This window comes from Poecilia latipinna, unplaced genomic scaffold (assembly GCF_001443285.1).
Source record: "Poecilia latipinna isolate Pla-1442-1.1 unplaced genomic scaffold, P_latipinna-1.0 Scaffold169, whole genome shotgun sequence".
In the NCBI taxonomy this organism is placed as follows: domain Eukaryota; kingdom Metazoa; phylum Chordata; class Actinopteri; order Cyprinodontiformes; family Poeciliidae; genus Poecilia; species Poecilia latipinna.
Genome location: NW_015112785.1, coordinates 510,902 through 537,687, shown reverse-complemented (window position 1 = coordinate 537,687; position 26,786 = coordinate 510,902). Strand labels below are relative to the sequence as shown.

Here is a 26,786-nt window from a genome sequence, read left to right as displayed (position 1 = left end):
GTGTGTGTGTGATGTCACTCAGTGCTCCTGTATGTACAGAAACAGAAAAAGAAAACACCAAAGTGCTGACGAAGAGCAGAAAACACAGGGAAAACCGAAAACCTCCAGTTCAAGAGCTTTTGCTGCCCCCTGGAGGAGTAGAGGGATATAACTTTTCCCCCCATTAAGTTAGCTGATCTTGGGGATAAAAACACATGCAAAAAAACAAGCCAGTCTATTGCTTTTACTCTACTTATTATTAATTTCCTTTTTAAACAGAAAAGGAAAAGTTTGTACGTCACTTAACTTGAAATTCTCCAGTACAGATAATGAAGCTGCTTTTAACAATGATATGTTCAATGTACTTATTTCAGCAAATATCTCCAAGTGAAACACATTATTTGGACAAATTTAGCAGAGACTGTTTTTTTTTTATTCGTCTTGATTATGATGGCTTTCTAGCAACAGCTAGTGTAAACACAATATTTACAGATTAGAATATTACATCAGATCAATATAAAAGTCACAGGCATAAAAAGGTCTGTCAATTACTTCCTGTTGATTCATCCTTAATTAAACAAACTAAAACACATCCTTGTGTTTCACCTAATCTGAAAACTTCTTCCATCTTCAAATAAAACCAGAAGTTTACATACACCAACTAGAAAGACAAATACACATTTTTTTTCTCCTCACTGTTTAAAGTCAAATCAGACCAAACGTCTCTTGTTTAAGAATTACTAAAATCATTTCTATTTGCCAAATGCAAGAAAATTTCTCAAGAACAATGTTTGTTAGAGATTTTTTTCCCCAACTTTTTTGAATTCAGAGGTTTAGTCAGAATCAGAGGAAACTGTATGACTTGGGTCAAAAGTTTTGGTTTTCCCGCCTTGTCATATCTACCCACAACTTTTCCTCGTGATGGAGATCATGACTACGTGACGGCCGCACCAAAACATTCACTTTGTTGACCTTCATAACCACTGGATGCTCAGGGTTATTATTAATTTTGAAGATCCATCTGGGACTAAGATTTAACTTCCTGATGTCTTTAGGGGTTTGTTACAGGACATGTTTCACTTTGGATAATGACAGTAGGAAGGAAGATTGTATTTAGGTCTGTTTGTACATTAAGTTGAGTCAAGGGAGAAGTCTAGTGTTTGCCCATTAAAGCTCAGTTCCACATTGATCAGGATGTTAAAAATAACTGTTTTAGCACACATGAAGCAACAAGAGAAAACCAAGAAGACAAATAAATGCAGATGTATGGTTTCTACACCTAACCTTAAGCTAGGGAATCTGATAGTACGGAGTAAAGGTGGGATTCAGATCTCCCAGAGGTGAAAGTATTGGGATGCTTTTGTAAATTAAAAACCTGACAATTCTCTTCAAAATTCCTCGGTTTGCAGTACTTGGTTGCCACTGGACCAAACTTTCTCAATTTCTCAAAATACCACCTTAGGCTTGTTGCTCTCAATAAATAGTTGACATTCATAAAGCGATCCATTTCAACATTTTGGTGCACAACACTATCACAGTTGTAATGCAACATAAGCTCTAAAGGTGACCAGACACATTGGATAGGTTGAACATTTTATTTCACAGCCATATCCCAACAAACTTTAGGCAGGAGACGCAGTGAAGTGGGTGAATACCAGACCACAGGCTCCACCTAGCGGAGGAAAACACAATTACAAGAAGGGAGAAACCCTAAAAATGAAGTTAAAATGTTAAGTTGGGTTCTGGAGCAGGGTCACGCCCAAAACCACACCTCCAACTTCCCAAGCAGACTCTTCATACTCTACTCACCCATTCTTCTCTCTCTGTTAGGTTTCGTCAACCCTACTCCTCTTTACCCTCTACCTCCTTTACCCCACCCCTCTTCATCCCATCATCCTCATCCCCCTGTTCACTGCAGGTTTCGTCTGCAAGGTCCCAAGAGAGCTCTGGGAAAAAAAGTGGAACACATTTTCCTGAAGACCCCGACGTTGAGTCTTCATCGCCCAAGCCCTCCAGCATTCTCCCCAGATGACCAAGCCGAGCTCAACCATCCCCTTCATTCAATTCCTTCAATAAATCTCTTCAGCTTGTACCTTGTGGCGTCATCCTTTTTCTTTGTCACTTCATTCATCTATGTAGTTTAAAAGCTTAATTGGTGCTTTTTATGGTTGACTTTCTACTGATGTTTATAGAATATCTTAATAATGTGGCTAGAGTTAATCAGTTCCTTCATGATATTATTTGTTGGAGCAGTAGTTGTGGATTTTGGTAATGTAAAATGGTCGACATCTGCAGATGCACGGCTCAGGAAAGTTTACTCTGAAACACAGGTGCTAAACACCCAGTTTGTGTTCAGCTGAAAAACGTTGTAACACCTCCACGCCCTGATTGGTTCTGATCTTCCTTTCAGAGCCTGGATGGGTCCAGAGTGACACGGCGATGTTGAGATGAGGAGTTGCGTATCGTCCCTTAGTATTTTCCTTTTTGCTAAGACAGGCTGGTTACAGGAAAAACTACACTTACAGAAGTAAAAATGTTGAATCTGAACTTATTACAGTAATAATACTGATAAAAATACTTATAGTTATAAGTGTATTTACAAGTGAAGATCCCAGGTCTTTATTTAAAGAAAACTTTTAAAAAAATGAAACTGTAGAAATTCACTTTTTGTTGTATTCTCCCATAATAATGAAAACAGTAAACATATAATGAAAAGTTTTCTCACATTTTCAGACAAGGACACTAGTCTGCAAGTACTGAAGACTTTAATTGTAACTCTAGGAAGCGCTGTTGCTCCTAAGTTAAGAAACATATACTTGTGAAAATTCTTCATAAATCACATTATTTACCCTTGAAACCATCAGGTTAGTGAGGATCCTAGTTGTGTAGTGACTGCTTGTGTTGCTCCTTGGGATATCAGAGAGAGGACTACTTAAGTCAACCCAATATGATTTTCAAAAAGCCCCCAACAAAAACCAGATCTGGTTAGTTTTGATGAGCCATCCATGACTTGCACTTGGCCACACCTTTAAGAGCCATCTGGAGACACCTGTAGGCCATATGAATTAACTCAGGACTGGCTCATTTGTGATTCAGTATGTCTTTCATCATTTACTAAAATTCATTTTTTAAATCTTAATTTGTTTCCAACAAGGTAGAAAAAAAGCAATAAATAAATGATTAAATGCAGACACATGATATGGCAAAGCTTCATTTCTGTTTCAAAAATTAAATCAGTCTTGTGGTTAATTAAAAGCAAACACTGAAATTTTCCAGAAATGACCTTTTTACAGTTTAGTGAAAATGTCATCCTTACAGGTTTCTTTTCTTTATTCTTTTTTTGTTTGTGACGACCTAACAAGTGTCCAGTAGCCACTGGGTGAGAGTCACAGACGTTTTACATTATAAGCTTATTCAGATTACTCAGATAAGCGACATAAACACAAAAAACTGTTTTCCCATGACAGTTTTTTTTTTTAAAGTGAACATGTTGAGCTTTTAAATGCTTCCTTTTCACATGTAAATCATTCTCTTATGGTATATAGTAGAACTGCAATGTTTTGGTCTGAATTTCACGATATTGAAGCTCCACAGATCCCTCGTTTACCCTTATTTAACATCCCACTCCTCTCCTTTTGGCCATATTTGTAGTGTGACAGCAGCAATATGTTTATCCACCGGCAGAGAAACTTTTTATTCCCAAGTTTAAGATGACTACATAATATGGAGTGTAGTTTAACTCTAGTGTCTTTGCATATCAAATACGTTTTAAGATGTGCTAGCATCTTGTGCTAACGCTAGAACAAGATGAATGAAGTAAACAAAGCCTCGACATAATGAAGGAGTTAGCTAACGTCACTGAATGCGTTGAATTATGTGTAAAAAAAAATAAAGCCAAATAATTATAACCAAAACATGCAGTACTACAGTTATATCTTCATATGTAGCTAAAAGCTAGCACACAGCGCTAACAAAAGCGGACTTTCCCCACTGATGTGGGTACGCTGCTGAGAAAAACAAAGTTTAACCAGACACTGGGGCGATGTAAGGAATCATGTGAGTAAATCCACCAAAGAACCAAACATTTTGACTTATCTACTTGCAACTGAGGCATAACAGGACCTGGACTACAAAATCACAGCGAGGAAAAAAAAAATGGCGGATTGACAAAGCTGATAAGCCGGAAGTGCAGCTTATCAGTTGGACTTCCGGCTGATAAGTTTAGCATTTTTCGGTGGTTCTACCGTAAATGTAGTGGTGACCTCAGACAAGAAAATGAGGGAAATGGACAGAATGACAAATAACGTCAAAATATCCATCAGCATTGGGAGAGAATAATTAAATTTTTTTCACGCCTAGACACTCAAACGTACACAAATATATTTTTCATGTCCCCTTTAAGTCAAATAGTTTTCACTTTATAAAGGAAATTTTAGAAAACTTTTTAATTTACTGGATTTATTTTTGGCTATAATTGCTTGTTGACAAAGAACCAAAAACGTCGGATTTTTAAGGCTGCAAGTAGCTACTCCTTCACGGTACCGTTTAATCTACTGCATTTTGATGTAAATTTACATGTTGGCTTATAAAAATGAAAAGTGAATAGCGATGAAGAAAGCTATCTTTCCTCCAGACACTGACAAATCTCTGATGCATTTGTCTCCGATCCTTCCCTGGAGGGTGATGTGACATTTCTCCGAATCTGGTAATTTCCCTCTGAACGGAAAGAAAGGGAAAAAGAGATCGTATCCCGGTTTGTTTCGCAAACAACGTCATATCTTCCAGATGAATCAGCAGCAACAGGTTGGGGCAGGCCTGGCCAGACAATGTTGAATGAATATCAATTAAAAAAAAAAAAGCACGTAAAAGCGAAACACTGTGACGTGAATCTCCTTGGAGAGTTTAAATAACACGCAGCCACGGTTCGGGTTACGCACTCAAGAAGCTCCTGCCTACAAGTTTGTTGTTAGTTGGGATTTTTTTTTTCTACGCTGAGCTTCAACCCGCAGCCAGGCAGACGTGATGTTGGATACGTTTGGCACGCACACCACCACGGTGACCGTGCCGAGTGCGGAGCTCCAGCTCAAAGTGTCGGACAAGAAGGTCAGCCTGAAGCAGGCAGTGACGGGGATGGACAGCGGGAAGAAACTCCTGGAGATAACGGGACCTGCTCTGTCAAAAAGGAGGTTCCTGGTGGGATTAGACCTCATCTGCCTCTTTCTCGGTAAGTAAACGGTCACTCTAAACATGCATTCAGAAAGGCTTATACAGCTAAATACATGTTTGAACAGAAGCAGCACTTAAAAAACATGTTTGAGAAAGTTTTTAGTACTTTTCTTTAATGTATCGTGTAAATACAGCGACATAATTTGAGTCTCTTAGAAGTTATTTGGTTGTGAGCGCGGATTGATTATTGGACACAATCACGAACAACTTTTTGAGTCGCTTTTTGTGGGGGGAAAAAATCCACAAATTTGAGAGAAAATTTTTAAAAATGTTTCAATACGTGACTGAATCCCCTGTGAACTTGTGGTTTCGCTTTTCCAATTTTAATAGTTGTAATATTAATTTACTATATTCGTTGCATAATATTTTTTTTAAAATCACTTGAGCAAAAAAAAAAAAAAAACACCTCACATGCTGCTTGGCTTTACTTTTTTCTTTTCGTGTTTAAATTATTTTTTCGTGTGTTTGTACTTCCCTCTTTTTTGTAACTTCTTTTTTGTAACTTCACTAATGTTATCTTCTGCTTAGTTTCTAAATCCTTCCTGTTTATATATATATATATATGTATATGTATAAAAACAGAAGAAACCCAGCAGCTGAAACTGGGATAATCAAAATATTAGAACTAAGATAACTTCAGGTTTGGTTTGCAAGTAGGCACTAGTTTAAAATGTCTCAGTTTTAAAAAGTGACAGTTTCAAAATCATAAAAAATATATTACATCACACATCATTCCTTTGCCCTCGGGGCGCTGTAATGCGAGGACCAGAGTGTTTTGTTCGGCTGTGTGACGCACAGAGTAAAACAGGATTGTCTCTCCAACACTTGTTGCTGAAAACTGCTAACTGAAGGAAGCGAAAGCAACAGTTTTAGCTGATTGGAAATATTTCCACTACTAAAAAACCTGGACACAGAGCTGATATGGAAACTCTTGGGTCTATAGAGATGATATAACATTCGATATCGATTTTAGCTATATTTTGTCTAAACCACAATTTTCATATTAAAATCCCCTTTAGTTTGTTTTCTAACAGTTATCATGAATGAGTATAAATACTCTGGTCCAGATTTGACTCATCCATACATTCTGGTATTTATGATCGGTCATCCTGCCGTTAAAATACACTGAAAAGTACTCCTTTCTTCTGTATTAATTAACAGAAAAAAAAGTTTTCGTGAATTTCAAACTTTGCTCAAATCATTAAAAGACTGTGAAATAATTTTTCAGTTTATCGTCTACATAAAACCCAGAAGCAGATACAACCTGCACAACCTAGTTAACTAGAGGTGCTAATGTCACAGTTCTAACAAGATGTTTGTAGTTTGTTTGCAAACCAATCTTTCTCTTTTTTGCTATGTACACTAAATCAATGTCATGGACAACCCATCTTAATGTAATGACTACTTTAACAAAATAGCTCAGAAATACAAAACTTGTTCCTTTTTCCTTCAAAATAAGTCTCAAACAACATATTAGCATCTCACACTTACTTATTTCAACTGAAGAAGTCACATGCTCACACTGGCTAAATATTGCTTTACGAGACGGACTTTACTTTGACTAAAAGGTGTCACAAGATCCTGTTACACACCCGTTTATTACTCACTTTTATTAGGGTAACACTGTACAGGTGGAGAGTAAAGCAGCTGACTGAAGGCTAGCTACCTGAGCAGCTAGCCTCCCTAGTTACTAACCAAGTTCAATATAACCAGCAGATATCAGCTGAACCAGCTAACATCAGCTTGCTAGACCTATGCTATTTTGTAACGCAAAATGACAAAATCAGTAGGGTTCCAATTTGTTATTGATATTGGAAAACGATCCGATATCGGTATCAGATTATATCAGCTGTTCTTTTATCCCTCACACAGACCTTTGTGAGTCAGCTGGTCACATATCAGTTGTTGCTGACTACTGCTCTCTGTTTGAGTAATATAACTCGATCAATAACATTCCACGCTACAAAATAAGTAAGAAAATTGTGTACAATTTGTGCTCATATCACATCGGATCAATATCAGTGTCAACCAACGCACAAAGCCGCAATATTGGTATCGTATTGGAAGTGAAAAAGTTGCATTGGGACACCCGCAATGCATATTATTATGCCCAAACGCATACATAAAAACAAAAGCAGTCACGTTTTAAGTGAATATTGTGATTCCTTGAGAACGTTAATCCAGCTGGGGTCTTTTTAAAGGGCATTTAGTTTAAATTGATTGAGAGAAGGTCATCCCTTCATCTACATGTGAACCCTTCTGTCCCTCTTCATGTGGCGTAGTGAGCGCGCTGTACCAGCTGGTCTGTGCATTGCCTGGGGATTTCTGCATTTTCCATGACAACATCCCAGTTCTCAGGGTTCGGGGAAAGTCTGGGGAGGATTTGGTTTAAAGACTTACGCTTACCATTCATGGGTACTGCATGTTCGCGTGCGTCGCCCATTGCTGACCAACCCACTAGCAATAAACAAGGGCCGATTACATATTATTATCGGTTAAAAGGAAAAGCTGTAGGGAGAAGTGGTTCATTTTAACAACAGTTTGGGTAAGTTGAGAAGAGAGGCAGCGCCGTGAGAAGTCCCTGTATCTCTTTTATCTCTCCACTCCCTGCTTTGTTCGGTGTGCACAGGAATGCAAAACAGACAACGGAGGAAGAGGCAGAGAGGGGTTGGACGACCAGAGACAAGCAGAGACAGTGTGAAGCTGGCTCTGGCTCTGCTGCTCCATTTACTCTTTGTTTTTGCTGGGCAGAGTTGAACTGGAGTCACAAACAACCCCCCCACCCCCCTTCCTTCACCCTCCTCTTCCTCCTCAACAACAGAAACCTTCCCACACACATGCGCAGTGGGAGCTGGGTCTTTGTTGGGGCTCTGCCTTACTGCTTTCTTTCCAGTCTCAGTGGATTCAACTTGTGTTCATTCAGGGAACAGAAGATCTCTGCAGCTCTTCTTTTAATTCCCAGTGGAGCAGCTTGGTGACCTCCTCATTCTTCATTGTTGTTTTCCTGTAAAAATAATCCACGTTTGACCTTTTCCCCTCTCTCAAATCCCCTATACTACAGAGCATTCACCATTGGCTTGGACCATATGTGTCAAACTCGAGGCCCGTGGGCCAAATGTGGCCCGCCAAAGCTTTTTATGCGACCCTATATTCTAGACTGAACACTAGGTGTGCTTAAATATCATGCTATCAATCAAATTAATGCAGTTTTTTTTCTGTTTACTGTCAAATTACATCAATCAGTCAACAAATCCCTGCATTTTTGTGCTAATAATTGGGAGTTTATTGCAGATTTTTCTAAAAATAAAAAAAAAATTGTCCAAGACTTTCGTACTCAGCTTTAATCGATGTCAGATTATGGCATGTGAACTAATGCTGACTCAGTGACTTTCTAATTATATTTAGCGACATTTCAGACAAAACAAATTATCGGCCAAAATCAGAATCAGCAGGTCAGGCATTCTAGAGATCGGTAATTGGCGATGGGCCATAGATAATGAGAAATATCTCTATCAACAGATCAGTATAATTTTTTTAAGTTGATGTTTATGGCATAAGTTATCCCAGTCTACAGAAAATTGAATTACCGTAGTTAAGCTAACATTGCAAGCTAACCACTGCGAACAACCGAAAGCCTTAAATAACTGTTGTATGTAAATGTGATAGCGGCTTCAAGGTTTATCAAAACATTTGCCTGAAACTCTTTGGATGTTTGAGTCTGAAGTGGTTTAAGGATACAAAGAAATTTAATTTCAAAATAAGAGTGACTGTCCAGTGGTTTACTGCAGGTGAGTCTGACGGCCACAAACAAAGCCGTTCCTCTCTAAGACCTTTAAAAGACCGCACTGGAAAAAACAGAAATTGCATAAGCTTGTCAAAGAGATTCAAAACCTTCGCAGTGTTTTATTTGTGAATTGGCGATGTGAGCGGGTTCTTCAGAGCTACATTCAGCGATGCACTCAGCATTAGCATTCCAGCATATTTATTGCAAGGTTTTGCACAAAGTACCGTTGTTGTGAGTTTTCATTAAAAATGCCAGGAGTGGAAATTTGATTGAGAATCATCGAGTGTTCCTTTCTGAGCGACAAATAATTTAAAAAAAGTAATTCAATTAGAACAGCAATAATGACAGAATATTTGAGAGCTTGGAATGTTTTTTCTGGACTGAGAGTAAAGCTGAAGTGTAATTGCTGGTGCGTTCTTGCCTGACGGTCAATTAAAATTCATGTCCCGTCGTAACACTTGCGGCTTTTCAGCATATCAGAGATGTTCCTCCGTCGCCCGTCCACTTCTCTGTGACACATGTACTTTGACATTTGTGTGTGTGTGTGTTTTTAAACCAGAAGAGTCTTTAGGGTTATCTGCTGGGCTAACCCAGTGTCCGCCTCTTCTCTGTCCACGCAGCATCGATTCCTTTCTTCGTATGCGAGCTGAAGGCAGTGAAGCCCTTCAAGAGGGGCTTCACATGTGGAGACCCCAGCATCGGCTACCCTTATCTGACCCAAGAAGCCATTTCAGATAAGCTTCTTATCGCAGGTGGAATCGTCATCACAGGCCTGGCAGTGAGTTTTCAACATGTTACCCCCCCACACACACACCTCCTCCCATCACACCAGCTCCTTTTTTTTTTTAATTTTAATTTTTTTAAAACCGTTTCTCACTTCCTTTTTGAACTTTTTCCAACCTTCAGATTGCGCTCGGGGAGTGCTTCCGGGTGTGCTTCCGCAGCGTGAGCTCCAAATCGTTCGTGAAGAACCTGTACGTCTCCTGCCTGTACAAGGAGCTGGGCTCCTTCCTGTTCGGCTGCTGCGTCGGCCAGTCGCTCACCAACATGGCCAAGCTCAGCATCGGGCGGCTGCGGCCTCACTTCCTGGAAGTGTGCGGCGTCACATATGCGTCACTCAACTGCACGCTGGGAACGTACGTGCGTGCCACAGACGTGAAGTGTACCAAACCTGACCAACAATTAGTGGAAGAGGCCAGGTGAGGATCCGACTGATGACGTGTCAAAAACTATAAAAATATACAAGTGTGGGTTAATAAATTAAACTGTCATTAAAAAGTTTGTTTATTTCATGAATTCATAAAATACAGTCATAGTCTGTAAGTTTTAATTCCTTTCATTCATTCACGTCACTAAATAAAACAGAGACAGACGGTTTAGAAGTCAATTTTTCTGTAAATTACGATGATTTTCACTTACCGAATCTGAAAATGCAAGAATATTACATCAGACCAATAAAAAATGAGTAAAGAAATGTGGGTTTTAGTGAAAAGTATGTTTAATACCTGATAAGAAGTTATTTTCAGAATGTACTTTTAATCTGACAGACGAGCCTCACTGGAACTCGTATTATAATTTATTGAATGTGACTGTAGATTCAATACATTTCAAGCATCTTTTTAAAAAATTTAACTTGTAGCGAATGAAAGCCCAAAATTTAGTTTCACAAAAATGTGAAAATATTACATACAGACCAACATTCGCTATTTACAGCCTTCGAAGGGTGAACCACAAATCAATGGAAAGTTGATTGGAAGGAAAAACTGTGATCAAAAAAGGTGTGCAGGTAAAAGGATGTTCATTAATGCAGCAATTCACACCCATATACTTCACTAGGTGACAGCTTATCTATAAAACTGTCCATTCTTGTATTGAAATACTGAAACAAATTATGTTAAAATCGAGTTTCACCTGTAAAAGCAGATGACATGTTTATGAATTTTCTGTGCGATCTCCTTCAGTTACTTATAAATCTAAATGCTTTTTTCTGTTTTTGTAGGAAGTCCTTCTTCTCTGGTCATGCTTCTTTTGCCATGTACTCCCTGCTGTATTTAGCGGTGAGTTTCTACGTTTTCTACGAATATCTTCTTTTTTTTATTTCATAAAAATGGAAATACGTCAGCTAAAGAAATGATTATTTAAAGTTTGTCTATGTCTTACTGAAAGTGTAACTTTATAAACACATATAGAAACCATTTTTCAAAATGTACCACATAGTGTGTGTTTAATTCTTTGATAGTCGAGCTCTAATGAGTTCATAATGAACTTAAATATTATGTTATTGTGCAGGTTCACCAATCAGACATCAGGATCTTTTTTAAGACGTTTTAAATCATTTTCTTCAGAAGAGAAACTATAATAAAATGAATTGACCAGTAAAGATTTACGTCGAATTTTACTTAAATTATCAAGAACCACGAAGCACTCTCGTTGACTAGCCAAACTCGTGACATTTATATTTCTCTAGTTACAGTCGGCGTGTTCATATCTTGGAAAAAATTAATTCCTGCTGCATTCATTTATCGTCAGTGCAGTTAGTGACAAAAAGTGAAAGAATGATCGAGGACGGGGAGCGAAGGATACGAGGCGGACAAAAGCCGCTTTGTTTTGCTGTGGGAGGAGCGTCGCCGTCGCCCCCACAGCTCTGCTGCATTGTGTGGATGTGTGTGTGTGGCTGTGGGAACTTGTGTGTAAACCCTGGTGCCCTCATCACAAGTTGGTAGATCGAGTTCAATCCTCTGATTTTAATACTCCAAATCAAGCTTACAGTTATTAAAAAAACAATTTTCAATAAGACTAAACAAAACAAACCCCTTATAACTTCTTTAGACCTTGAATTCAGATTAAGGTTAAAACTTGTAGTTGTAATAATTAGTGAAGCAGTCAGACTCCGTTTGGAGAGTCGATACTGTCAAAATAATCAGACCAAAAATTTGAAACGTCTTGACAAACTCACAGAGTGCGAGCAATTTTGTTATTATATTACAATAAAATATTTAGAGTTATTCATAGAGCACATTTCAGCAACAAGGCAGTTCAAAGTGCTTTACGTCATAAAAACATTGTACAGTTAGCAAATATGAAACAAGAAATGAACATATTTTGTCAAATGCCATCATCAAAAAGCAAATACACATCAAATATATTGATCAATGTTCCAGGTGTAAAGAGTAAAGGCAGCTCTAAACATTAAGGCTTTTATTAAGGCTTTGATTTGAATGAATTCAGTGTTTCGACATCTTTGCGGTTTTCTGGAAGTTTGTTCCAGATTTCCTATGACAAAAAAAAAATAAAACAAATTGTTCTCGAGCAGCTGAACGTTAGGGGTTTGCAAGTAAGTCTTACAAAAATGAAGTGGGGGTTTTAATTAATGGAAAACCTTTTTTTTTATCAGTGAAGTAGAAAGAAAGCTAACATGTTTGAAAGTCCAAAGTCCAAAAGAAAAGCTTTCACGTCTTTCATCGTCTTCCCGGGAAAAGAGCTCTGTAGATCCTTGGTGCTGTCCATTTACTTCAACCACAGACGTCTCTCTTTTTTAATTTTTATTTTTATTTTTATCACAGTCAGTTTTAAACTGCATTTCATTTATTTCCTGGTTTACTCATTTACACTGAATGACCTCCAGACCATTAAACATGTTGTTGTTTGTAGTTCTATCTGCAGGCGCGGCTGACGTGGCGCGGCGCTCGGCTGCTGAGGCCGCTGCTGCAGTTCCTCCTGGTCGTCCTGGCGGTCTACACGGGTCTGACCCGCATCTCGGACTACAGGCACCACCCGTCGGACGTGCTGACAGGATACGTGCAGGGGGCTCTCACTGCGTACTGGGTGGTCAGTATTCCTCACCGTCCCTGTTTGGTTCACCGGAGCGCGTCCGCATGTCAGAGTCTGCTCATGTCTCAAAGTCGTGTTTGTGTTTGTCTGTTTCCTCCCCGCACCGCCAGGCTTTCTACATCTCGCCGATGTTCAAAGGCCGTACGTCGGACCTGTCCGCAGTCGAGAAGCCGGACGGCCCCTCGTCTCCTCAGCATACCGTCTGCTGAAAACCCCACGAGCCAGAGGAACGCCTGGCAATTTCCTCTGAAATCACAAGACATACCTCTACGTTTTGACAGCAGAAAAAGACTTTCGGAGACAATCTCTGCAGCTCATAAAAAAGAGAGAGAGAGAGAGAAAATCGAAGCTATTGAGAGGAAGGAGACTGAAAAGTGTGTCTGTTATGTAAACAGCCTGAGCCCTCGACCTTTTGCCCTTGTGACTGGTCACGCCCCTCCGACCTGAGACTGAAAACAGGAGCCACCATAACTACGCACCACTTGTACATGTGTAAATATTGTTAAAGCACAAAGGATAACGTCAAGGCACATTTCATTTCAGTGTTAGTGTTATTGCCACTTTGCAATGAATAGAACGTAATATATTTTTTATAAACACAGATTGTATTATTTAACAGTTTTTACATAATTTTGTACACTGCTGCATGTAAGCACTTGTTTTTTTCTTCTTCATGTGTTTGGCCAGATGTCGTAGGGTTTGTTGTGTCATAAGAAAACGACTAATAGACATCCTAACAGAACATAACTTACAGAAAAAATACTGAAATTATCAGTAGAGGTCATTTTTGATGTATACGCGTCAGTGTGCAGGCGCAGCTGACATGAGGCCACCTAGAAGTAAAATGTTTTATAAATATGTTGTGTGTTTTGATTCGTGATTATTTTCCTCTTACTGCAAAACAAAAAAGAAGTATGTTTGGTCTACGTTTTAGTGTAAAGATCTAAATAAAAAACTGACTTACAAGTAATTTTGTACTAGATATAGGAGCTTGTTTTAAATAAATAATTCTTCAATATTGATGAAAAAGTGTTTCTACTGGCAGATAATGTCACTATTGACATGGTGAAAATATCTTGTTATAAGTGAAATAATCTGCCACTGGAAATAATTATTTTTTTTCTGTGAAATTAAACTTTACCAAAAATGAATAGCACTCCAAATATCTGAAGCTCATTCTACTAGAAAATTCACACAAAAAAAAGTGTTTGCATTTTCAGTTAATTAATGTGAAGCAAATGATTTTGTACAATTTTCTACAGGCTGATAATGAACATTAATATCGATACTTAAGCCAAAATATTCACAGAAAGGTCTGCTTTGCCATCTAAACAATTTGAACTGCAAATGTTTCTGATATGTTTTGTAAAAACAAAAGGTTTATAAAATTCTGCAGAGTGGACATACATTTGATGAAGTACTTTTTTTTTTAAGATCTAAAGATTCTTGCACCTGGTTTATTGTGTGTGTTATTCTTTTGCTAATCGTTTTAGTGTTTGTTTGTTTTTTCTTTATTTTCATAATTTGTTTTCACCAAATTTTCATCTTCACCAGATCATCTCTCTGTTTCTTCTTCGTTCTTTTCTCTTTTAGTTTTACATTTGAATTTATTTATTTTTTTTACATAATTTCTTGTCTGATGATCTTAAAAGACGAAAACAAAAATGAAACAAAACAAATTCGATATTTTACAAAATTGAAGACTTAAAAATGAAAATGGTTGGTAAAAGTTGATTTATATATTGCTTGTATATATATATATATATATATATATATATATATATATATATATATATATATATATATAAATTTAAAATGAGTCTGTTAACCATACCCTCCTCAATAATACACTTTGCAAAAGATTAAAGTGAAACCACACAATAGAAGTAAATTAATAGTAAAAAATCTTTATTTGATCAAGAGAAGTAATACAATCTTTATTCCTGTCATTAAAATCATACACAGTCATTTTTAAATGAAGTTTTGTAGTTAATCTTTCTTGTCAGCAGAACTCATCGTTTCATCTATTTCTTCTCTGCTGCCTGAAATGAACCTCATCACCTCCATCTCTGATTTCACCGCCTCTTACTTCAAAATATGGCTGCATTGTCATATGTACCAGTTCATCATACTTATAATGCCTGTGAAAATGTCAGTTTTCCATATTTTCTCAGAAATGTAATGATCAAGTACAATGATGTCATGTTGTCCTTTTGATAAAAGTTGCAGTGATTTGTGACTGAATACATTCTGCACTGCTGCTCTCTGTAACCATTTCAAATTGATAATTTTATCTTCATTAAAAAGATTCACATCAGTCGTTCATCGGATGTTTTCAGCAACAATTTTCTTTTGTATCTCTTGGTTTCTGTACAGTTTGGTGCAAAAGTCATTAAGTTATCCCTCAATTCTTAAGTTTTGCTTTTTTTTTTTTTTAAGTGGCTTTAGTCAATATTTCTTTCTATTTCTTCAGGACTTTTAAAGATTTTCTTTTTCACAGAGTAACAGCCCCAATACCTGTCAACATTTAAATGGATTTTTGTTTGACCTCTTTGGTCCCAAAAAGCTTTCATAACTCAAGGGCGAAACTGGTTTTTTGTCTACTCACGATGTAACAAAGAACCAGTGACGAAACCTTTTCACTTTGCTACTAGAGTCACAGGAACTCAGATGTTCCCATTCCTTTATTTTCTAAAAAAAAAAAAAAAACAAAAAAAAAAAAAAAAAGTTAAACAGTTTAACACACAAACTGAGATCTTGGCAACAAATCAATCAATGCATCTCCTTTTTTCTAAACATAGAAACTATTTATCTGCATTTTCCTAATTTCTTAAAGCAAACATTTTATAACGAGCTGCTGTGGTCAGCTTCTAGCACCACACAGGAAATGAGTGAACTCCAAAGAAAATGTTTAAAAGACATGTAGAAAGCCTGAAGAAGTGACTTTTCATTAGAGTCAAAGTGTGGAAATACAGGATGACCTAAGACTTTTGCACTGTCTTGCAGCCGTTTCATCTGTTTTGTACAGAGATGTTGCAATATTACAGAGTCGTCTGAAATGCCACACAGTAGAGAGCGTCAGCCATGAGATCCCTTCACCATTTCATACTTTTCTGGTTTTAAGTTTCGGTTAATCAGATAATTTGGGTTCATAAAAGAGCAGCGTGCCATTGAACGCTTCATACCGACCATCACTTTGTATCTGCCTTGGTGAACTTTGCCCTCAGTTTGGTCATTAATATCTTACAGTCATAGTTATTTTGATTTGATAAGGAGTCATAATGTCTCATTTCATGGGTCGACTGGTCCGAATGAGAACCAGCCACACAGTGAATGAAATTAGGGTGTAATATAAAGAATAATGTAAAATCTTTTAAAAAAAGAAAATTATATACAATAAATTAAATAGGTCAAATTTGTCCAGTTTAATCATTTTTCATCTCATATTGATCAAAATACTTCTTCAAAGTCAAATTTTAAAGTGAGGTTTTGTTAAAAAAAAATGCTCTAAAGGGTTAACGTCTTACCTGTGTCAGATTACTGTCGTTTAGTATAAATCCAGATTATCTGATAAGATTAAGCTAACAGCTTGTTAGAGAAAGGCCGAGACCAAAGACGTCTGTCATCTCAGAACACATTAAGAACATGAGAGCGATTTATGCTAACATCGCTTTATAAATCATTTAGGCATTCAGTAGATATATTCAGAGAAATGGCTGATTGTTACACAGGAAAATGTGTAACAATCAGCACAGAAGAAGCGGTACACTACTAATAATCCGCCTGTGTGAAATATTTTTGAGTGAAATATGTTGTTTCTTGACCGATAAAGAGGAGTGATAAACAAAAATACAAAGTTTATTCGTCATTGTCATGTTGTTCTATCAGATAGTAACTCTGACCAGAGGTGTTTTCACATCTGATAACCTGGTAGACTGGGTTGGACTGGGGACTAAAATTGCAACATTTGTTACATTTTCAGCCGGTGCAGGTGGCTTCAACACATTTGTCAAACAAACCAAAAACTTTGAACATGTTGTTCACCTCCTCGCCTGTGGCGGCGCTGCGCCAAGAACTACTGAAGGAAACAACACAAAAGTCTCTGAACAAGACAAGCACAACTTCCTTCTTCTCAAAATGTAAAACAAAAATGACGTTTTAGCAGCTGTAGTATTTCTCTTCTGCCTTTGGTTGGAGACCACGCGCCTTTTCTTACGCTAGCGCTAGACTTATGCGTTTGTTTATGTTGCGTTTACCCAGAATGCACAGTCCGCTTCCCGCCTTTGGAGCGGTCTCCGGTCCGCTTACGTCCGCATGTGCGTTCAAACTGCACCAGAGTTCACATTTATCAAAGAGAAACCTAAGTTTGTAGGCGGATCAGATCGCACATTCACACCTCTCCAAACAAGCCGGGCTTTCTAGGCAAACAAACTAGAGTTCGATGAAAACGGACTAAACAGGACTGGTGTGAGTGCACTCCTAAAATCTGTTTCACGTAGAAATCCCAAATTGCCACCCGCTACCTCTATTTCCCAGGTATATACTCTTTTGACTTCTTTGTAAATAAACCTTCAATGCAAACACAACAGCTTATATGTAAACTTCTGTACCGTTTCTGAAACAGGAGCTGGAGTCCATTTTGGCCTTGGATCATTTTGGACATGGTGTTGACATTAGCCTCAGGGTCCAACTGGATTTAAGCTAAATTACTGACTGCAGGTAAGATATCAGCCTCATAACAGAACCTCACTCCCTTTAACTACCAAGAAACAAAGTCATATGAAACGGGTAAACGGATGGATAATACATGTTCGGTTTACAGGTAGAAACTGGCAACATGCACAGATGAAATCAAGGAATGAATTGGCAAAGGGGGGCAAATCGACCAAGATTCCACAGTAGCTGTATAAAGTAGCATTTATTTATCCACTCTAAAATGTACATAACTATATTTTCTAATTCGTCATGTGCTATCCAGGGTTTCTGAAAAGAACATCGGCATCATCATTTTTTTTTTATTATCCCCCGATTAATTAATAACAAAAATGTCGATCATTTCTCTGAATGCCTCCATCTCTCTTTGTGCACACAAACAGAAAAACAGGAACATTTATTTCACATGTTTACTTGAACTTCAATAGCAATACAAGACAATCAGAACACTTGAGGTCGATATGTACAAGGATCTCAGGAGGGGTTTGCAGAAAATCTCTGAGGTTTTACACAATCTCCGGCTCTGTGGTCAGCGAGTTCCTCCACGGGGCAGTTCGTGGCAGCTCTGGGGGACGGGGGGAACAAAAGTTTTTTGGTCTTGATGTGAAATGGGTCGAGTTGAAATCAGGAGGAGGAGAGAGACGGACAGCTCCTCCAGTCGGTATTGATAAAATGCTTCAATGTGATACATTAAATATACAATAATGTATTATATACACATACTTTCTCTGTCATACGCACATATACCCATCCTTACAGACACACATGCTCATCAAGCTATGCACACTCACCCGCATGTATGCATCAGCACGTCCTCCTACAGTATGTAGCCTTGCAAAGCCACTATAAAGTCATGCATGAGTTCTTTGAAAGGATTTCTTTTTTTTTTTTTTTTTGGCAAAACACAAGTGCTTCTTTGACACACTGTTTGCTACAGGGAGGGGCAACACCCAGCCAATGAAGCAAAACCTAGGCAACGAGGACAGATTAAGGAAAGCACCAATGATATGGGAAGACACAAGGGAGTTTCGGGAAAGACAGAAGAGGGGAGCAGCAGGAGGAGAAGCAGCTATAAATGGATCACAGTCATACAAAAGTAACAAAACACGGAAAAAGTGGGGAAGTCTCGTGGTGATCGGGGTGTAGAAGCAGGGAGGAGCCATCATGTAAAATGCCAGAATTGTTAGAGAAGTCCAACATTATTATTCTAAAGCATAATCTTGGTTTCCATCTTTTTGTTCTTCACTTTGTTGAAATTGTCACCATCCTCCTCCTCTTCCTCCTCCTCCCTGGTATCTATACCCCAATCACCACCGCCCTAGTCACAGGCTCGTCACCCGCTGCATCTGTCCGTCGTCTCCCTCAGAAGTGGGCTCTGCCGCGTACCCTGTCTCTCCGTTTGAAGCTAGCGGCGGGGGCTGGTAGAAGGTCTGCAAGTGATTGGGACGTGGGCCTAACGGCGGGCGCCCCAGGCTGTAGGGCAGCTCCAGAGTGGGCCGCTGGGGCTGATGCCCGCTGGTAGGGCTGACTTCTTCTGGGCCTTCGGGGCTGCTGTCTGGGTACATGTGAGTCGGCGGAGAGGTGCGAGTGTAAAAGCGGGGAGGGGAGCCACTGCGGCTGTACACCTGCGGAGAGTGGCGGGAGTAGAGTTTACCCGGCGGCGAGTTGTCTTCTTGTGGCGCGAAGATGTTTGTCGGCGGAGAGTTTCGGGAGAAGATGTTCAGCGGCGGTGAGCAGCGGTCTCCGGGGTACAGAGGGGAAGGGTTTGAATCCCGTGTGTAGATGGGCGAGGAGTCTGGGTCCAAGTCGAGATCGGGCGTTAAAGGTAGGGTGAAGCTGTCTGAATCCTGACGCTCGCCTTGATACCGCAGAGACCCTCTGTCTTTCCCCCTGATCCTCCCGTCTAGGCCTCCATCTTTGTTTTCGAATGAGAAAGACTCTTCCCTGTCCAAATCTATCCCGCCTCTCCAAACATCCAGCGCTCTGTCCTTCTGTTTCTCGCTCTCTCGTTCGATCCCTGCCCTCCACCCATCTCTGTCCTTCAGGAAAAAGGATTCGTCCGACCCTCTTTCTACCTCACTTCTCCAACCGTCCATCCCAAAGTCTTTCTTCTGAGTGATAAAAGTCTCTCCCTGCTCCGTCTCCCCTGCTCGCCACAGCTCGAGTCGTCCATCTCTCTTCTCGAGCATTTTAGATTCCTCCCTGCCTCTCTCAATGCCGGACCTCCACTCATCCATCGCGCCGTCTCGCTTATGAGAGGTGAAAGACTCGTCTCGTCCCCTTTCAGTTCCTCCTCTCCAGTCGTCAGACATTCCGTCTCTTTTCAGCAGAAATGTCTCCTCCTTTTCCCTGTCCTGGCCACCTCTCCATGCCTCTACAACCGCTTCTCTCTGCTTCATAAGCAGTGGCTCTTCCAGAGCCTTGTACAGCGACTCTGGCTCCTGTGGCGGTGGGGGAGGAGGCGGAGGGAGAGGTCTGTCTCGGTAGCGATCCCTGTCTCGCTCTCTGTCCCTCTCCCTGTCTCGTTCTGTCCCTCCAGTAGACTCCACCGTGCTGCGGTGGCGGGACAAGGTACCCGGGGTGCGGCTTAGGGTGGCGTAAGGCCGAGCTTGGACGTCCGGTGGTCGAGCCGGCTGCCTTTCCTGGTGTCCACGCCTGCCCAGAGTACCTTGCAGCTGTGAGCGGTCTCCGTCTTTGAGTAACTCCTGGGTGTCGGAATCTCCAGAAATGCGTCCGTGTGACCAGCCGTCTTGCAAGCGAGGCGTGGTGCCGTGCTCTTGGCCCCGTGTGGCGGCGTTTGCCTCGGTGTCCTGTGTGGGCGGCCTTGCATGCGCCCAGCCCTCTTGGGCGTTCTGCCGGGAGCTCGGCTGCACCGTGGCAGACCAGCCCTCTTGCGAGGGCTGCGGGTGGCGGGTCAACGTAGCGGTGTGAGTAAGAGCTGGCCTCTCATGGTGATGTGGCCTCGCCAGGCTCCCATAGCGCTCGGGCGGAACGGGCATGGGGACGGAGGGCCGCAGGTTGCTCTGGACCAGCTCCGAGATGATCATCTTCTCCAGAGCCGCCGCGTCGGACAGGTTACGACGCATTCCGGCTCCGCTGTTGAGGTCTGTCGAGCTGTGCGGTGTGAGGAGCCCCGGTGAGATGTCATCACCTCCAAGCCCAACGCCCCCCTCCCTGAGGAGGTCAGCGCTGCCCACTACTCCTGCTCGGGACCCGGGCGTTGTACCCAGACCGTGAAGGGTGAAGGTGTTGGGGGTGTAGCCTCCATTGAGACAAACACTGTCCAATGCGCAGGATTCCTGGCTCTGCGACACTCCACCCTCTGTGAGGAGAAATAAAGATATTAAAGATTAAAAAAAAGACAGAGAAGACTGAAACAAAGACGGAAAGGCACATAATGAATGAATGAATGAATGAATGAATGGATACAGATTGGAGTTCATATGTCGCTGAAGGTGGAGGGTTACCAGGAGGACTTAGGAGATAAACAAGCTGTTCCTTAATGAAATGTCTGCTCATGTTGCCACATGGAGAGGTGTAAGTTATGCCTTCACAACACCTTGCAAAAGTATTTCCACCACTTCAACATTTTCCCACATTGTCACATTACAACCTCCACTGGATTTTATTGAGATTCTAAGTGAATAACCGTCACAATTTTTTTGAAACATGTTCTCATCTGTCCTGAATTAATACTTTGCGGAGCCCCATGTTGCTGCTGTTTTGGGCTGTGACTCTACCATCTATGCTCCTTAATTTTGCTAAACAGCTCAAGCTTAGTTGGCTTTTTAAATCTTGTCATAGATTTTCAGTCAGATTCAGGTCTGGACCTTGATCGGAACAATCACACACATGAACATGTTTTGTTTTAAGCTATTCCACTGAAGGCCGTCGCTGTACGTTGAGCGTCTTTTTCAACTTCCCAAAACTTTACTTCCAGTATTACCCTGTATTTCGCTCCAACTTCCTATCAACCCCGACCAGCTCTCCTGACCCAATGTTTCTTTAAAGAGCAAAAAGGTCCATTTTGGACAAACAACTTCTACACGTTTGTTGTTTAGTTGGGCGGCCATACCTTCTACTTTTGCAGGACAGACTGAGCGTGACAAAATGTTGAGACGAAAAAGAAACATGAATAATTTTGCAAGAAGACTGTATGGTTTGTGCATATTCACTTTCTGTGGCTGTTGCACTGAGAGTCCATGAATTGAAAAAAAAATGGTGCTCAATGACTTAAAGGAGCACAAAAGGAAAGAGGTCATACTCTGTTTGTTTCTGAAGGTTCCTACTGGTCCACGTAAAGACACGGAGACAGAGAAGGAAAGCGTGAAAAACATTTATAAACGACAAAAAATATTTAAAGGAAAAAGAGAAAAGAAATTGTCCAAAAAAAAGTCATTTTTCTCACACTGAAATAAACTAAAAGCTTTATAAATAAGACAGTAAACATGATGAACAAAAACAAGCACACAAATAATTGTACATTATTACAAATTAAGTTACATTACACATAAAATGATCTGTAGCCACTCTTTCAGGTTTACTTGGAGTTTTTGAGCTTTTAACCTCTAACTTTCATATTGAATATTATTGTCCAACCTTGGGATTTTATATACTTTGATTACAGCTGCATTGGATCAGCAAAAGGTGATAAACAGATCCGTCTGTTGCCTTTTTTCATTTTTTCGGCCATGTTTTTAGGACCGGCGGCCCGATGGAACCGGTGGTAGCGTGAGCTTGCTAATGAATGTCGACGTTGGAGCGCGGCTGTGCTTGACACGCCAGTGCGCCAGCTTTGCTTTTTAGGATTTGTAATATCAGCTGCGTGTCCAACATCCAGCCAGCTCTAATGGAAATTTGCAATTATCTGCCAGGCCAATTATAATTACAGCCTGATTTTTACACATATAATCTAAAAGAATGTGACCAAAAAAAAGAAAGAAAAAAAAAGAAGTGCAAATAGTTTTCCATAGCATTATTATTTAGATTTAGCAGCTTTGCATGTCCTTAAGTTTGATATATCCCTAATTTCACAAAATGATACTGATACATTTTAATGTCAAAAACATGTTCTTTAACTTACAATGTTGAATCCTTACACTCCTACATAATATTAGTTTATTTTAATATTTTGAAAATACTGAAAAGTGTAATTTTTTTTTCTGGAATCTTCCCCAGTAGAGACACAATTAACTTTTGTCCCATGAAACATTCAAGTCTGGAGTTGAGTAATAATTTAATGTGACTCTGAGCATACGCTGAACAATCAAAATATTCTATAAGAATATTTGTTTTCTTAGATATACCAGTAAAAATAGGAAGATCTCATGTGATTCAATGGGACGTACCAGTGGAGGTGAAGGGCTGATTGTATCCCTGCGCCAGCATCGTGTCGTAGGGAGAAGCTCCAGCATGAGTCTGCAGCATTTGGTTTGTCAGGAAATGGTTTCCCAGAGCAGCTGAAGGAGAGAGAGGAAAACAAAATGTTTTTTTTTCTCACTCTTTTCACAGCAGGCTGAAAGCAGAGCTAATTCCCCCAAACCTCACCTCTGTTAAGAGTCGGAGTATTGTTAACATCTGCGGCGATGAAGGAGGACTCAGTCTGCCTGCGAACCGTGTCGTTCCACATCCTCCTGATGCGGCTCTAGAGTGGAAAATTAGCTCGCGGTTAAACAGTGGCTGGGGGTCAAACAGACTCGGCAGCAGGTAAAAACAAACGCATCGCTGCGTTTCACCTGTCTGTTCGCCGTAGCTCTCCGGCTCTGGCTGCTGGTGTAGCGGCTGTTGGAGCGAAGCGCCGCGCCTTTCACCGAGTCCGGAGAGCTGGAGGAGGACGTGGCGCAGCACTGGGAGAGACGCAGGCATCGGCCGTAGTCCTTCTGACCCTAAGCCCCCCACCGTTTACGCAAAACAGAGCGTTTAGTCGCAGAGAAACGGACGTGTGTAATTGCATAACGGCTCCTGGATGCTGACCTTTCTGGCGAGCGTGCAGTGGAGGATGGTGATGAGGAGGGCCTGGGCCGTGTTGAGGGAGGTGAAGAGGTAAGCCAGCAGGAGAGACGGACCCGACAGGAACATCAAGCCCGAGGACCAGGTGACGCTCAGCAGGAAGAGGAGAGTCAGGGAGCCCACGGCCCAGGCCCTGCAGGCCAGGCAGCAAGGTCACGCAAGAGGCAGGGAGGATATTTTATTTTACTTTTTTGTTTGTTTGTTTGTTTGACAAATTAAAGACAGTGGTGATGGAGATAGAGAGAGCCTGCAAAAAACTTAAATGTGGAGCAGAACAACAGGAGTAAAGATTATTATTCGCGTCTAAACCTGAATCTGATCTGTGGGAAGAGTTGGAAATGTACACAGACCCTATTGGCTGAGCCTAAACTCAGCCAATATTTGCAAATATGAAATAGCAAAAACATAATTTGGTAAAAGCCTTTGCTAAAAAACTTACAGTGGTTCTACAAAGTGTTAACTCAGGCCGGGTGAATGCAAATATATGACACTTTGTGTGCAAAAAACTATCTGTGCACTGCTTCTGTTGGTCTGCCACACAGAGTCTCCAGAAAATACATCACGTTTTGTGGCTGTGAGGAGATAAAACAAAGAATGGATTTTGCAAAAATTTCAATTAACGACAGCATGCTTTTTAAAAAAGAAAATCTCAGAATTTTAGATCTGTTCTGCTTTTTCCACATCATCAGTGGACGCCACCTCAGAAACGTTTCACCTTCCTGGTTTGTGTTACGTTTTAATGACAAAACACATGGAGGAGATGGCGACCTGAAACTGATTATGCCTCTTGTTTGAGGTTTCAGCTGCGTTCCTGTCCACATTAACTGTTTTCTTTTATTATTTTAGTTTGTCACAGAGACAGACATACGTTTTTGTCTATCAGCACGAGTCGACATTAAACTTCACAGCGGGGTTTTGAAACTTTTTAACGTCTCTTGAATTCTGTTTTCCCGCAGAGCTTTAGCTTGAACAAAAAAAACGTTACAAAGACTATCATACGTATGACTCAATACCTTCTGGAATAAATCCACCTCTGAAATGTTTACAGTAATAAGATTTCCTGTTGCTGTTCCGAAAACTTTTCCACACTTTCTTTTTTTTTTTATTTCCTCTGCGGATGTTCGGCTCTGCGTGTAATTCACAACGAATCTAAACCTTAAACAAAAATGTTCCTGAGTTTTTCTCTGAACAGTTCTGTAAAAGCAAAGCAGGAACCCCACAGCGAGACACAGGGCAAGCTCAACCAAAGGTGATGGACAAAGCTCACACACACATGTACACACACATGTACGCACGCATGCACGCACACACACACACACACACACACGTATGCACGCACGCGCACACACACACACACACGCACACATATTCCCAGTTATGTGCAGAAAGTTGATTCTTTCATATTTCGTCTCTTTTCAACATCCAGGTGACGCTGATTTCAAAACTTCAGAGACTTTTTGTCAATTTTAACTTGAAAACCTTGAAATTTTCCGACTTCACACATAAAAAAAAAGGGAAAAAAAAGAAAAAAGGTGGCGCTGTAGAAGCTCGACACGCCGTGAATTCTTCAAACATTGAAAACGATTTAAACTCATTCAGACACCGTGATCTTTATTCAAACATGAAAAACAGCACGAGGCTGTCTGACTGACCGGAGGTTGTCGTGGCGACTGGAGTCGGGCTTGAGTGCAGCGGTGCTGTGCATCTTGTGTAAGGTCATCACCAAGACGACCAGGTTCAACTGAGGCAAACGAGCAAAGACAGATGTGTTGTTTAATGTACATTAGTCAGAGAGACGCTGAAAGAGAAGCTGAACATTTGCAAAAAAAATTAAAGACTTTTTTTCTCCCTCTAAAACAACAACATTTCATTGTAATATTTCAAAGTGGTGTTCATCCATTTTTCAGGTTTTCTGAAACCTTTCAAAGTTTTCATTTGGACCTTGGTTGCTTTCTCAATCATTTTTTCATCTAGTCTTTGTTCTTGACAGTGGCAGCATATTGCACAGAACAATCTTTAAAAAATAAACTGGAGAAAAGAAGTGTCACACATTAAAAAACATTTTTTTTAAAAACCGTCTTCTGCTGACAGAGTTCCTGCTGACTCTGTCAGCAGAGTCAGCATGTGGGCATGTGCGTCTGAGTCCATACATGCCCTGACTCAGACTTCAACGTTTTTGCAACATGCATTTGACATTTGAGCAGCAAAACATTTTATTATTACCTCACGATCTTCCACTTTGTATACCCCACAAATCATGAAACAATGCAACGCTCATTAGTTTCTCATTCTGCAGCCACAACTGGCTATTTTATAACTTATTGGCCTGTGGAACTGAGATCATCTGTTACCACGACGTCTGATTTAAGATACTTTCACTTCAGTTATGAGCTGAAAACCATTTGAGTATGAACATTTTTGCTAAGTGCCACCAGTCCAGTTTAAAACAAAACCCTGATGGTAGAGATAACGTCTGACGTTTTGGAAACAAGAAATAAAGAAATGGGAGATAACTGAAAAATATTTGCACGACACAATGCAGCAGAACCCACCGTGATGATGACGGCTACAGGTCCGAGGAAACTCCAGATGAAGTAGTTATCTGTGCGCAGCCAGCACCTGTAACGGCACCAACACCCGGAGAAATAATAAGCATGTTGACGTTAGACAGCAGGAAAAAGAGCAGTACATACAAAATGGATAGATCTTCTCACGCAACTGCAATAGATTAAAAAAAAGTCAATTTGATTATTTCAGTAAAATATTTTCCACAATTGTGAGGGGAGAATATGGGAATTGGGAGAAGCAACCAATAAGATCACAAAGCATGTTCTTTAGTTACCCTTTGTTATTTATTCTTTTTTTTTTTCTGGCTTGTTTTTCTTTTTTTTTCTTTCCCACTTTTACTCAAAATATGTGTCGCTAGATTAATTAAAACAAGGAATATAAGGGGAAAAAAAGGCATGTAGAGAGGAAATGATAATTGGAAAATAACCACCAAGAAGAAAATAAAAAAAAAGCATATCCCACTTGCATTTTGTGTCGTGACATCGCTTGTTGATGTTGTGTTTTGTCTTCGTCTGAAATGTGAGCATTTTAACTTATTTTTTCCCCTCTCACACTTTGTTCATTTTTATTGTTGCTTTTCCTCTCTGCTTATCTAATTGGTTATTTTGCAGACCAAAACTTCCGTCTGCTATCCTGTATTGGTTGTTTCGTGTGCACTAGTTGGTGACTTAACCAA

At 40.2% G+C, this 26,786-nt stretch overlaps 2 protein-coding genes and 1 long non-coding RNA gene across 7 annotated transcripts in view; 2 read left to right on the top strand and 1 right to left on the bottom strand.

Moving 5' to 3' along the window:
* LOC106945982 (uncharacterized) overlaps positions 1 to 2,069 on the top strand; it is a 24,246-nt gene extending 22,177 nt beyond the window's left edge. The window contains exon 3 of the long non-coding RNA XR_001424665.1: positions 1,898 to 2,069. This is a non-coding gene — a long non-coding RNA (uncharacterized LOC106945982). The remainder of the gene's footprint in view (positions 1 to 1,897) is intronic.
* A 2,783-nt stretch (positions 2,070 to 4,852) lies between these two features.
* LOC106945980 (lipid phosphate phosphohydrolase 3-like) lies at positions 4,853 to 13,711 on the top strand. The gene is made up of 6 exons (XM_015030012.1): positions 4,853 to 5,203; positions 9,610 to 9,767; positions 9,896 to 10,188; positions 10,989 to 11,046; positions 12,641 to 12,817; positions 12,931 to 13,711. Exons 1-6 carry the CDS (start codon positions 5,002 to 5,004, stop codon positions 13,027 to 13,029), a joined length of 987 nt encoding a protein of 328 aa, XP_014885498.1. The 5' UTR covers positions 4,853 to 5,001; the 3' UTR covers positions 13,030 to 13,711.
* A 4,817-nt stretch (positions 13,712 to 18,528) lies between these two features.
* LOC106945978 (adhesion G protein-coupled receptor L1) overlaps positions 18,529 to 26,786 on the bottom strand; it is a 54,826-nt gene continuing 46,568 nt past the window's right edge. For 2 of the 5 annotated variants that reach the window (XM_015030008.1, XM_015030010.1), the window contains 8 exons: positions 26,095 to 26,161; positions 25,195 to 25,283; positions 23,507 to 23,675; positions 23,269 to 23,418; positions 23,081 to 23,177; positions 22,882 to 22,992; positions 21,798 to 21,821; positions 18,529 to 20,855 (listed from right to left, as the gene is read on the bottom strand). In XM_015030008.1, coding sequence (XP_014885494.1) covers positions 18,856 to 20,855; positions 21,798 to 21,821; positions 22,882 to 22,992; positions 23,081 to 23,177; positions 23,269 to 23,418; positions 23,507 to 23,675; positions 25,195 to 25,283; positions 26,095 to 26,161 — 2,707 coding nt within the window. In that variant the 3' untranslated portion in view covers positions 18,529 to 18,855. The remainder of the gene's footprint in view (positions 20,856 to 21,797; positions 21,822 to 22,881; positions 22,993 to 23,080; positions 23,178 to 23,268; positions 23,419 to 23,506; positions 23,676 to 25,194; positions 25,284 to 26,094; positions 26,162 to 26,786) is intronic. The other 3 variants (XM_015030009.1, XM_015030007.1, XM_015030011.1) reach the window with 3 other exon arrangements.

Excerpts from the sequence above, each read along its gene's own strand:
- LOC106945980 (XM_015030012.1), top strand. The coding sequence starts at position 5,002 with ATGTTGGATACGTTTGGCACGCACACCACCACGGTGACCGTGCCGAGT. Across the intron at positions 9,768-9,895 it reads TCGTCATCACAGGCCTGGCA|ATTGCGCTCGGGGAGTGCTT; the intron begins GTGAGTTTTCAA and ends TCCAACCTTCAG. Across the intron at positions 10,189-10,988 it reads CAATTAGTGGAAGAGGCCAG|GAAGTCCTTCTTCTCTGGTC; the intron begins GTGAGGATCCGA and ends CTGTTTTTGTAG.